General features: G+C 49.9%; 2 protein-coding genes across 3 annotated transcripts in view; both read left to right on the top strand.

The window, feature by feature from the left end:
* The first annotated feature begins 207 nt into the window (after nt 1-207).
* On the top strand, nt 208-4,121 carry SERPINA1 (serpin family A member 1). The gene is made up of 4 exons (XM_055556563.1): nt 208-847; nt 1,705-1,975; nt 2,954-3,101; nt 3,930-4,121. Exons 1-4 carry the CDS (start codon nt 208-210, stop codon nt 4,119-4,121), a joined length of 1,251 nt encoding a protein of 416 aa, XP_055412538.1.
* A 5,668-nt stretch (nt 4,122-9,789) lies between these two features.
* DDX24 (DEAD-box helicase 24) overlaps nt 9,790-12,265 on the top strand; it is a 326,942-nt gene continuing 324,466 nt past the window's right edge. For both annotated transcript variants that reach the window (XM_055556560.1, XM_055556558.1), the window contains exon 1: nt 9,790-9,799. The gene's annotated coding sequence lies outside the window, so the exon portion shown is untranslated. The remainder of the gene's footprint in view (nt 9,800-12,265) is intronic.

Raw genomic sequence — 12,265 nt, 5'->3', positions numbered from 1 at the left:
AAAGAGCTTAGGATGGAATCTGACATGCAATAAGCGCCATCAAGTCCCTGCCATTGTTCTGAGTCTTTCAGTGATGCTGACATAGAAGAATGTTAGTCATATAGATCCTCGATAAACTGGTTGCTTTGACCTGGCATCAGTCAGTGGCCAAGGGACTCACTGTATGGTCTGACCCAGGCATGGTACCCTTCTCTCTCTTGCAGGATAATGGCACTCTCCATCACGCGGGGCCTTCTGCTGCTGGCAGCCCTGTGCTGCCTGGCCCCCATCTCCCTGGCTGGAGTTCTCCAAGGACACGCTGTCCAAGAGACAGATGATACATCCCACCAGGAAGCAGCCTGCCACAAGATTGCCCCCAACCTGGCCAACTTTGCTTTCAGCATATACCACCATTTGGCCCATCAGTCCAACACCAGCAACATCTTCTTCTCCCCTGTGAGCATCGCTTCAGCCTTTGCGATGCTGTCCCTGGGAGCCAAGGGCAATACTCACACTGAGATCCTGACGGGCCTGGGTTTCAACCTCACTGAGCTCACAGAGGCTGAGATCCACAAAGGCTTTCAGCATCTTCTCCACACTCTGAACCAGCCAAACCACCAGCTGCAACTGACCACTGGCAATGGTTTGTTCATCAATGAGAGTGCAAAGCTAGTGGATACGTTTTTGGAGGATGTCAAGAATCTGTATCACTCCGAAGCCTTCTCCATCAACTTCAGGGATGCTGAGGAGGCCAAGAAGAAGATCAACGATTATGTAGAGAAGGGAAGCCATGGAAAAATTGTGGATTTGGTAAAGGTTCTTGACCCAAACACAGTTTTTGCTCTGGTGAATTACATTTCCTTTAAAGGTAAGGTTGCATAACCAGTTTGAGCTTTTTCACACAGAAACACCCCCAAAATATTCTCAGACACTCAGTTCTTAACTTTCCTGGCAGCACAGAACGGGATATAGCTGTGCATCTCTGCATGTGTTATTCAATTTTCCACACATGACCACTAAAACTTCCTGTGATCAAATAGGGTTAGGGAATTATGGATTAAACAAAGTACCTTCATCTCTGCAGGACTTTTCAGAGCCCTAAATGTCCTAACATGCATTGTAAATTCCTACCTGGGAGAGGTGTATGATATGCAGTGCCTCCCAAAATAGAGTCAGAAAAACAAATCCCGAACCACGCTTCTGACAAGTGCAACGCAGAGAAAGTAGTGACACCTTTGGAGTCAGGAAGACCAGGATTTAAACTCTTCCTCTACCACATGAGACTCCACGAAATGGAAATTCTGGATCCTATATCAGCCTTGCATTATTCTCCCCCAAAGTCTTTTCTGTAGACTGCTGGTTCACTTTAGACCCATTTTGCAGATGGTAAAACTGAGGTTTGGGGCTTCCCAGGTGGCTCAGGGGTAAAGAATCCACCTGCCAATGCAGAAGCACAGGAGATGTGGGTTTGAGCCCTGGGTCAGGAAGCTCCTTTGAAGTAGGAAATGGCAAACCCCTCTAGTATTCTTGCCTGGGAAATCCCATGGATAGAGGAGCCTGGTGGGCTACAGTCCATGGGGTCTCAAAGCGTCGGACACAAGCACACACGCAAACCTGAGGCTCAGAGAGAAGTACCTCACCAGGAGGCTCAGGGCTCCTTTATTCCCCCACTGTTACTAAACCTTCTCCCACCCTTGGTTGATGTCCGCTGTCTCTTCTCTCCAGGAAAATGGGAGAAGCCCTTCGAGGTGAAGCACACCACAGAGAGGGACTTCCATGTGGACGAGCAAACCACCGTGAAGGTGCCCATGATGAACCGCCTGGGCATGTTTGACCTCCACTACTGCGACAAGCTCGCCAGCTGGGTGCTGCTGTTGGACTACGTGGGCAACGTCACCGCCTGCTTCATCCTGCCCGACCTGGGGAAACTGCAGCAGCTGGAGGACAAGCTCAACAACGAACTCCTCGCCAAGTTCCTGGAAAAGAAATATGCAAGGTGATCTCCCAAACAGACCGACCCGGGAGCTGCCACATCTGGTCCAGTCAGAGGGTGGGGGGATAGACCCACCGACCACAGCCATGACCGCTGTGTGTCTGCTTCCAACAGAGGCCAGAATGCATGCACGTGGTACCAGACAGACTCCATGGGAGGGCTAGTGCCCAGGGGTGAGGAGTGAAAGTCCTGTCCTTGAGGACTTCCTCCCTAGCCTGGACACTGCCCGTTCCTGGTGCACAGGGAGAGCAATGTCAAATACATGTTGTTGGCAAACCCAGAAAGAAGAGGATGGACTTCCCGGCAAAGGTGGCAGTTGAATGTAGATTACAGGATAGAGTGTGGATTACAGGCTAAAAAGTTCACGGCAGGATGGGGGCGGGGGAGGGGAGGATAATGCTTGGAGAGGCTGAAAAAGCCAACGCCCACAGCAGGAAACTCCAGCACCTCTTTGAGGCTGGTTCTGATTCCTCTGTCATTAGATGAGTGTGGTTCGACCAGGTCTCCATCATGCACTCCATATCAGTACCTGTCTCTGTGTTTGTAAATATGCCCAGGCCCGGATGAGCAATTTTATCATGTATAACATAAAACAAAGATGAAAATACAGAAAAGTACTCCTCACGCCCTCAACAGATGTCACTCAGGACCTGCCACCACACCCCACAGTCCCCTGGAATCCTGGCCCTGGGGGGAGTCCCAGTCTAGGGGGTGCGAAAAAACTCTACAGGGAAGTAGTGAGTACAATCCTTCCAGGGGACACCCCAGATCCTCCGGAGGCCTTCTCAAAGGAGGTGGCCCTTGAGAGGCTCTGCAGGACAAGAGGATGGCTCTGATTCTAATATCCTCTGACCCTGGGCGTAGAGGAACTAAAAGTGGAATAAACCGAAGTGTGAGAGCAGGGGGAGAGGGCGCCAACTGGAAAGAACAACCAGAAAAGGAAACACTTTAAACTCTGTGACTTTTTTTTTTTCATGACAGTTCTGCCAATTTACATTTGCCCAAACTGTCCATTTCTGAAACGTATGATCTGAAAACTGTCCTGGGCGATGTGGGCATCACCGAGGTCTTCAGCAATGCGGCTGACCTCTCAGGGGTCACCAAGGAACAGCCTCTGAAGGTGTCCAAGGTGAGTGTGTCCCTGGCGTCTGTAGGTCAGCATGCGTGCAGGGCCACAGCCCTGGGGCGAGGCTGAGGAAGGGGCAGAGGGACGCAGGCATGCCTGCAGACCAAGGCCCCTGAGGAATGCCATCGCTCCACCACGACGGCAGTGTGGTCAGCTGACAGAGGGGAGGAGGTGGCCTCACGTGCTTGGCACGAGGTTGTGTCACTTACTCTCTGTCTCATCCTTGGCCGGGGACTTCCCTTTTTTGGGTCCCTATAACCCCCCTACTTACAGACAGAGACTTAGGCTCGGGGATTGCCAAGACCTTTTGGCCCCTGCATCTGATACTCCGGGAACTACTGGCGAATCACTGAGTCTGAGTGATTTCAACCAAAGATGCCGTTTATTCAGGGGAATTACAGGTGCCCAAGAAAACAACTATGGTTCAGTGACAGTTTGTGAATGGAGTACTTGGGTGGGGACAAGGCACATGGAGGCAGCCCTCAAAGTCCTGCTCCCCAAGGAGCTTAGTATCTGGTTCCACAAATGAGAGGGGAGCCAAGGAGACAGAGAGCAGGAAAATCTTCTCTCCCCTGAGGCGATGGGTTGTTTCCCAGGAAGGACGGGGAGGAAGAGGCTGGGGTACCCTCGTGGATCAGACAGAGGCCTTGCGAGCATCCCTTGTGTGTCCACTGCAGGGCCGGGTAGACAGCGATGGGGAAGGACAGGAGGCAAGGAGAGAGGCCAGAGGGTGCCCCACCCAGGGCAAGGCACTCCTCCCCGCCTGGCTCCCAGGCCTGGGTGGGGGCTGTCTCCACTCACACATGACCTCGTTGCTCTCCCCGCTTCCAGGCGCTCCACAAGGCTGCGCTGACCATCGATGAGAAAGGGACAGAAGCTGCTGGGTCCATGTTTCTGGAAGCCATCCCCATGTCCCTTCCCCCAGACGTCGAGTTCAACAGACCCTTCCTCTGCATCCTCTACGATAGAAACACCAAGTCTCCCCTCTTCGTGGGAAAGGTGGTGAATCCCACCCAAGCCTAACTGCCTCTCGGGGTTCAGCCTTCCCCTCCCAGGCCAGGTCCCCCCACTCCCTCCATGGCATTAAAGGATGACTGACCTAGCCCGAGCTTGCGTGTGGCGTGTCAACCCTTCGTCCTCTTGCATCTGAGTCTTTCTTTGCATCCCCAGGATGTGTGCGGAATCTGGGCCATGGCCCTCCTTCATGTGTCCACTGCATTAAGATGCCTTAGCATTTACACTGCCCAACCCTGCGCTCGGCCAGGCTGAAAGGTCAGCTGAATCCCACAGCTTCCTGCCTCTCCCCCAGTCACTACGGAAAAGCTCCAGGCTTTCCAGTCTCCTCTGGGGTCCCCAAGGGGAAACCCCACAGGCTGGGAATCCAGCCCATGGCCCCTACCTCCGTCCAGTGTCCAACGGGTCCTCCTGCTCAGCCCCATTCCCACTGGTCTCACTGTGGCCCCCACTTAGAGCCCCTCAGCTGCAGGCTGCCACTGCTTCCAGAGCCTTCAGCTCACACGGGGACACTGGGCTGCAGCATCTCCAGCAGCAGAGATAGGAATCGGGTCCTCTCCTTGTCCCACATCATCACCTGAGCCAGGCTTGGACACTGACCGCTCACAGGTCTCTCCTGCCAAAGGCTCTGGTTGGTGTTTGCAGGGGCCCTTTCCCATGAGGCTGGACTGGGAACACATATTTCTGTCCTTGTCACTCCATCTCTGCCCCAGGACCCTCAAACATGCCATTCCTAGAGGCAAGTCTCATCTCCCCCGTGAAGAAAAGGTCCCGGTATATATCACTTGTTCAAACTTCCCCAGGATGTCAGCCTCCCCCCCACAAGATCACTTACCCTACACCCTCTTGTATTCCCTAATCACGTGGCCAAGGTGCCCTGGATGGCTCTGGAAAGTCCTGACAATGATTCCGAAGTCACAGGAGGGGAAATAGAGCAGATCATCAACCCCCAGTCCCCCTGCCCCTGCCCTCCCTTAGCTAAGCTGTGTCAGGGGCCGTATTTCCACTTGTCTTGCTCCTGTGTTCCTGCCCCGGAGCAGTTCCTGTGGTCTCTGGCTGGAAACCACAGCTCCCAGGCCACAGTTAAAGGATGTCTCAGGAGCAGACCCTTTCACTGAGGGCCACATGGCTCCTTTCCACCCCCCAAGGCCCTGCAGGGGGGCTGCTGCAGTCAGAAGACCTGCTGGACCCCAGCCTGAAGGAGCCAGCTCCCCAGACTCTCATGGGAATATACTTGTCCCGGAGAAGTACAGCCCCATCCTACACAAATCCAGTGATCACCATCTAGCTTCTCATTGGGATGAGCGCACAACTAAAGAAAAGGCTTGAGTCACATCAAATGTATACCATTCAAGTCAAAAGGGCCACATTTGTGCAATTTCACAGAACTGAACATAATGGATGAAGATCAGACCATTTCCCAAATAAGCCTCACATCTCTTGAGTTTTCTCTGCCTAGAGACTTCCAACTTCCACAAATTCAATTAATGACATGACTATCACCCAGCACCCAGAATGAGGCCAAACCTGAGGGTCTAAAGAACTTGGATCAAGTCCAGACTCTGCCACTTCCCGACTGTGTGATTTTAGCAGTCATCAAACCTCTCTCAATATCCTCCTCAAAACATATTTTGAGGTGCTGTGAGGTTCACATCAGAGTACTAAAACAGCTTTTTAAAGGACAACAGAGGAGGGCGCTGGTGTAAGGGACAAGGTTTGCTGACTCTCTGAGCTCCTTCTCTAAGCCTGGCTCCCTGGGAGGAGCCGTGCACACATTTTCTTGTTGAATCCTCATGGCAGCCCTGTGATGTTGAGAGTGGTGTTGCTCTGCTCTTCTGTGTGGCCCTTTGTGCAGATGAAGAAACTGAGGCTCAGAGAGGCTCGTCATCTCTTTCAAGGTCATGGCAAGTGACAAAGTAGGATTTAGAGGCTCTCCTTATTCTTCCAAACCCCACCACATCATACTAGATGGATCTGTTCAGTCACTCAGTCCTGCCTGACTCTGCAACCCCGTGGACTGCAGTACATCAGGCTTCCCTGTCCTTCACTATCTCACTAAAACTCATGTCCATCATGTCAGTGATACCATGCAACCATCTCATCCTCTGTCATCCCCTTCTCCTCCTGCCCTCAATCTTTCCCAGCATCAGAGTCTTTTCAAATGAGTCAGCTCTTCGCATCAGGTGGCCAAAGTATTGGAGTTTCAGCTTCAGCATCAGTCCCCCCAATGAATACCCAGGACTGATCTCCTTTAGGATGGACTGGTTGGATCTCCTTGCAGTCCAAGGGACTCTCAAGAGTCTTCTCCAAAACCACAGTTCAAAAGCATCAATTCTTCAGTGCTCAGCTTTCTTTATAGTCCAACTCTCACATCCATACATGACCACTGGAAAAACCATAGCCTTGACTAGGCAGACCTTTGTTGACAAAGTAATGTCTCTGCTTTTTAATATGCTGTCTAGGTTGGTCATAACTTTCCTTCCAAGGAGCAAGTGTCTTTTAATTTCATGGCTGCAATCACCATCTGCAGTAATTTTGGAGCCCAGAAAAATAAAGTCAGCCACTGTGTCCACTGTTTCCCCATCTATTTGCCATGAAGTGATGGCACTGGATGCCATTATCTTAGTTTTCTGAATGTTGCGCTAAATTCCTCCTCAAACCATGAGGGGTGCTAGGGCCCACAGCACTCATGTAGAATGCCTCTACAAGGAAAAGAACACCAGGATCTGCTGGAATTCTTCCCACCCAAGGTTAAAGAGCTCACAGCTTTGAGCAAGCAATGTGGCATGCTTCCCAACACTGACGTTCTGGGAGAGTATAGGCTACTTGGAGTTCCTGCGAGTCCAGGGAATTCACCTAAGATACAATCATTTCACAAAAAAGTGGCCCGTCATTACATAAGTCTGGACTCTGGTTGACAGAGACCCAGTTCAAACTAGCTTAAAACCCCAGAGCAGATTTCACTGGTGCATATGGGAACCAACAGGGTCCACTCCCTGGGGGCAGGGGAAGGGGCACCCCCACAGGGCCAAAGGTCAGGGCAACCTTGTCACAGCAGGGACAAGAGTGTGCCACAAGCCAAGCAGGATAGTCGTACGCCTCAGCGTTGCCTATTCTTTAGAGTTTTTAGATGTAATCACCACCTAGTCTGACCCTCAGAATTGGTCCTTGAAGGACGCAGCTGGGACTCCTTGTCCCCAATGTATAGATGGGGAAATGCGATCCAGCATGTTGGAAGACCTGCCCAGCACAGGCTTGAAGGCAGGTCCCTCCCTCTTCAGCTGGGAATCCCCTAATGCCGTCTATTCCCCAGTGCATCTCAGACCTTAGGAAGAATTCCAACCTGCCGGTCTACGTGGGGTCCAGCCCACTGCCCTAGCACCAGCTGAAACACAGCTGCTGGGGGTTCTAGACTGCTCTGCACCCCCAGGCAGGGACTCAGCTCTGCCCTGAGATGGATGGGAGGGAAAGACACAAGCAGGGGCTCAGACAGAGCCAACGTGGAAGGGACATTGACACCTCCCCATCAGTGGCAGGGGAAAAGAAAGTAAACCCATTAGATTTTCATCATAAATACATGAGCCTTTAAGGTTAAGTGCTAGATCTGCCCCCACTGGTGGGGTCATCTGAGCCTCATTCATAAAATGAAGATGAAAAGGATGTGTCTGGCTTCTCACACATGTGTGCTAGTCTAGAAATGGAGAATACTGATTACATGTTGATTTCCATTCCAGGAGATCTCCTGATCCTCTCCACAAGCCCATGGGGTGAGCATGAGCTCTGTAAGAAAAAGCAAGCCTTTTCTGGATATCTGTGCTCCCTGGGATAGGAGGAGACCCAGACCTCACCTTCAAAACATGCTGGTCTATGGCTGTGGATAATGGGTGATGAATGAGGTTGTGACATTATGATTAATACAAATAGATATGTGTATTTCATCTTCATGCCAGTTCTGGCACAGAGATCCTAAAACCTTTGGATTTTCCTAACTGATGAGCGCCAGAAAGGTGTTTTTTGTTATATAAATAAGGTGACAATTGGAAAACCCTCTAGGTCACCTAAGGATGGGGGTTGTGGCCATGGGAAACCAACCCCTAATCTCAGGGATGGGGAGCAGGATTGGGGATCCAGTTCAAACAACAAAAGTCACACTGGGGCTCTGTAATAACCTAGAGGGGTGGGAATGGGCAGGAGGTGGGAGGGAGATTTAAGAGAGAGGGAACATGTGTACACCTATGGTTCAGTTCAGTTCAGTCACTCAGTTGTGTCCGACTCTTTGTGACCCCATGGACTGCAGCATGCCAGGCTTCCCTGTCCATCACCAACTCCCAGAGTTTGCTCAAACTCATGTCCTTCGAGTCGGTGATGCCATCTAACCATCTCATCCTTTGCCATCCACTTCTCCTCCTGCCTTCAATCTTTCCCAACATCAAGGTCTTTCCCAATGAGTCAGTTCTTCACAACAGGTGGCCAAAGACTGGAGTTTTAGCTTTAGCATCAGTCTTGCCAGTGAAAATTCAGGACTGATTTCCTTTTGGATTGACTGGTTTGATCTCTTTGCAGTCCAAGTTACTCTCAGGAGTCTCCTCCAACACCACAGTTCAAAAGCATCAGTTCTTCCGCGCTCAGCTTTTTTTATAGTCCAACTCTCACATCCATACATGACTACTGGAAAAACCATAGCTTTGACTAGACGGACCTTTGTTGGCAATGTGTCTGCTTTTTAATACGCTGTCTAGGTCGGTCATAGTTTTTCTTTCAAGGAGCAAGCACCTGTGGGTAATTCATGTTGATGTATGACAGAAATCAAACCAATGTTGTAAAGCAATCATCAATCAATTAAACATAAATAAATATTCTTTACAAAGTCAGTGAGACTGCCCTATTAGTAGGCAAGGGTGTGTGCCAGCATGAGACAGTCTATGGAGCGAGTCCAGCTCAGCAAACCTCCCGGAGGAAGGGAGAATTTCCATTTCCTGTGTGAGTAGCTCTCCATCAGCCCGTCCTGAGCTGACACAGTGAGTGAAGCTGGGCCAACTTGACAGAGAAGGAAACTGAGGCACTGACAGGTTTGACTTCGATTTGCCAGGGTCAGCATTTGAAGGCAGGCAGTCGAGGCTTTGCAGTTCTTCCCAGCACAGTCGGTGGAGAGGGTGGATTTTCATGGTTTTCTAGCGTCTTTTCCTGTGTAGGTTATTACAGAATGTTGAGCTGAGTCCTCTGTGCTATACTGTAGGTTTTTGTTGATTATCTATTTTATATATGTGTGCTGTGTTAGGTCGATTTGGTTGTTTCTGACTCTTTGTGACACCAGGACTGTAGCCCACCAGGCTCCTCTGTCCATGGGATTCTCCAGGCAAGGATACTGGAATGGGTTGTCCTTTGCTTCCTCAAACGAACTTCCTGACCTAGGGTCGAACCCATGCCACCTGTGTCTTGTTTCCTGCATTGGTACATGGATTCTTTACCACTGAGCCTCCAGGGAACTCAGTTTCTTATATATAGAGGTGTGTATACATTGGGCCTCCCAGGCGGCTCACTGGTAAAGAATCTGCCTGCCAAGCAGGAGACGCAGGTTCAATCCCTGGGTCGGGAAGATCCCCTAGAAGGAAATGGCAACCCACTCCAGTATTCTTGCCTGGGAAATACCATGGACAGAAGAGCCTGGCAGGCTTCTGTACATGGGGTCTCAAACACAACAGTGACTGAATGAGAGCAACAATAAGTGTGTATATGTTAATTCCAAATATCATTGTACACTTTAAACTTCTGTAATATTGTAAGTCATTTATATCTCAATAAAGTCAAGGTAGAGGAAGTAAATGTAATAAAATAGTTAAAGGCAAAAATTGTAGCCACAAAGAACTTGATGAAAATATAGCTGAATATTTAACTGAAAAATAAAAAAGGGTCCCAGCACACAGGAGGCCCCTGCAATAACCAGGCTGATGGGAAGGACTATTTCAGAGTTACAGTTCTTCTCCTGCATGCCCCAGGCTTGGACAGAACCCCGTAGCCTCAGTGGTCTTCACCTGTGTGTCTCCCCTGCAGAAGGCGGGCACAAGGCCCCTTGGAGGGGCCCCCATTCCCAAGCCAAGTTCTCCAAAATGCTTCTCTGTCTCAGGAAATTTTCATTTCTTCTTTTTTTGTTTGTTCGTTTTCATTTGTGTTCTGAGATAGATAACATTATTTTCCTTTTCTTTGTGTTTTATTTTTTAAGAAGACTCTTCTTTCTTACTTTGTTCTTTTAAACTCCAGCCAGAACCAGAGTTCTGGACCTCGCCTTGTAGATTTCATGCTCCCCTTTAACCCAGCTAGCTCACTGGAGAAAGGAGATGCCCTTTCATCCCCTTTGCCCCTTGATAGCCTGTCCCCCAGATTTTTCAGAGGACAGCCCAAGGTCTCCCCCTCTGCTCCCGGGCCCCCACCTCCTGCTCCGTGGACCCTGGCCTTGATCTCGCTCTTGGAATGCCTCTGAAAGGTGGAGGTGTATTCATTAACTCCTCAGATAACCCTGCTAGCTTTTCTGTCACCTCCTCCCCTTTCTTATCTGGGTTCAAGGGCCTGTCTTCTATCTGCTTGCCCCTGGTTGATCCTAAAAGCTTTAGTTTGCAAAACCCACCACCCCCTACCCCCAGGAAGCTCAGGAAAGACTTCTCTCTGGGGGCTGGGGTTGCATGTGACTGTTTAGTTTGAACAGCCTTGACACTCAGGGGCTGTTGTCAGTAAGTCTTAAAGGTCATGGTCATCAGGCTCCTGGAAGCCCAAGGACCACAGAGGCATCTGAGTGCCTAAGGTGACAGATAAAGAGATTTTTGTATAGTCTCTCAAACCTGTTGCAACAGAACCTGGGATCTCTTGACAAGTCCCCCAGTGGTGATTGCAGCCATGAAATTAAAAGACGCTTACTCCTTGGAAGGAAAGTTATGACCAACCTAGACAGCGTATTGAAAAGCAGAGACATTACCTTGTCAACAAAGGTCAGCCTAGTCAAGGCTATGGTTTTTCCAGTGGTCATGTATGGATGTGAGAGTTGGACTATAAAGAAAGCTGAGCACTGAAGAATTGATGCTTTTGAACTGTGGTGTTGGAGAAGACTCTTGAGAGTCCCTTGGACTACAAGGAGATCCAACCACTCCATCCTAAAGGAGATCAGTCCTTGGAAGGACTGATGCTGAAGCTGAAACTCCAATACTTTGGCCACCTGATGCGAAGAGCTGACTCATTTGAAAAGACTCTGATGCTGGAAAAGATTGAAGGCGGGAGGAGAAGGGGATGACAGAGGATGAGATGGTTGGATGGCACCACCAACTCAATGGACATGGATTTGGGTGGACTCCGGGAGTTGGTGATGGACAGAGGCCTGGCGTGCTGCAGTTCATGGGGTTGCAAAGAGTTGGACACGACTGAGCGACTGAACTGAACTGAACTGAAGAAGAATGAACACCCCAAACTAACTGAGTCCATTAAACATTTTGGCCCCAGTGTGCAAATTCAGTTGGGAATCACTTGGCTCAAGCCCATTCTGAAATGAGAAAAGTCTCTTCAACCAGGATGAAGAAGACCTCCCAAGTGGGTTTCATGCTCCAAGCCCTACTTCCCTGCACAGGGGGGCTCCCCAGGGGTGCTCTGACCCCAGGGGACCCTGGGCAATGTCTAGATGATTTTTGATTGTCATACCTGGGGCTGGGGAGGAGTTATTGGGATCTAGTTTTATCCAGGTGCTAAACACCCAACAATGCACAGGACAGTGCTTCACAGCATAGAATTTTCCAACTCATAACTAGTACTGAGCTGGAGACCCCTAACTCCCTGTGGCCCTAGCCCTTAGAAGCAGCCAAGCTCCCCCTTCAGGAGGCAGTTATCAGATGAACGGCCCCTTATACACAGAGCCCCAGACCAGAAATACAGAGATATGTCTGTCTCAGCTCTGTTTGACCAACTGTGTAACCCTGAGCACGTTAATGACCATCTCTGAACTTCACTTTTCACATCCTGTAAAATGAAGATAACAAAACTTGAGACAAAATTAATGTCTCTGAGTGCCACATGGTTGAGGATTCTCATGTGATCTATTTCAACAGCCTTCTCCTGGCCTAGAACATTTTAGAATCTGAGGACCATCAGCTCCATGCTCTAGGGGCTTATAAAGT

Source organism: Bubalus kerabau, chromosome 19, assembly GCF_029407905.1.
Source record: "Bubalus kerabau isolate K-KA32 ecotype Philippines breed swamp buffalo chromosome 19, PCC_UOA_SB_1v2, whole genome shotgun sequence".
NCBI classification, from domain to species: Eukaryota; Metazoa; Chordata; class Mammalia; order Artiodactyla; family Bovidae; genus Bubalus; species Bubalus kerabau.
The sequence above is the reverse complement of the archived record's forward strand: the minus strand, read 5'-3'. Positions and strand labels throughout refer to the sequence as shown.

Coding starts and splice junctions, on each gene's coding strand:
- SERPINA1 (XM_055556563.1), top strand. CDS start 208: ATGGCACTCTCCATCACGCGGGGCCTTCTGCTGCTGGCAGCCCTGTGC. Junction 1,976..2,953: donor CTGGAAAAGAAATATGCAAG/GTGATCTCCCAA, acceptor TTTTCATGACAG/TTCTGCCAATTTACATTTGC. Junction 3,102..3,929: donor AGCCTCTGAAGGTGTCCAAG/GTGAGTGTGTCC, acceptor CCCCGCTTCCAG/GCGCTCCACAAGGCTGCGCT.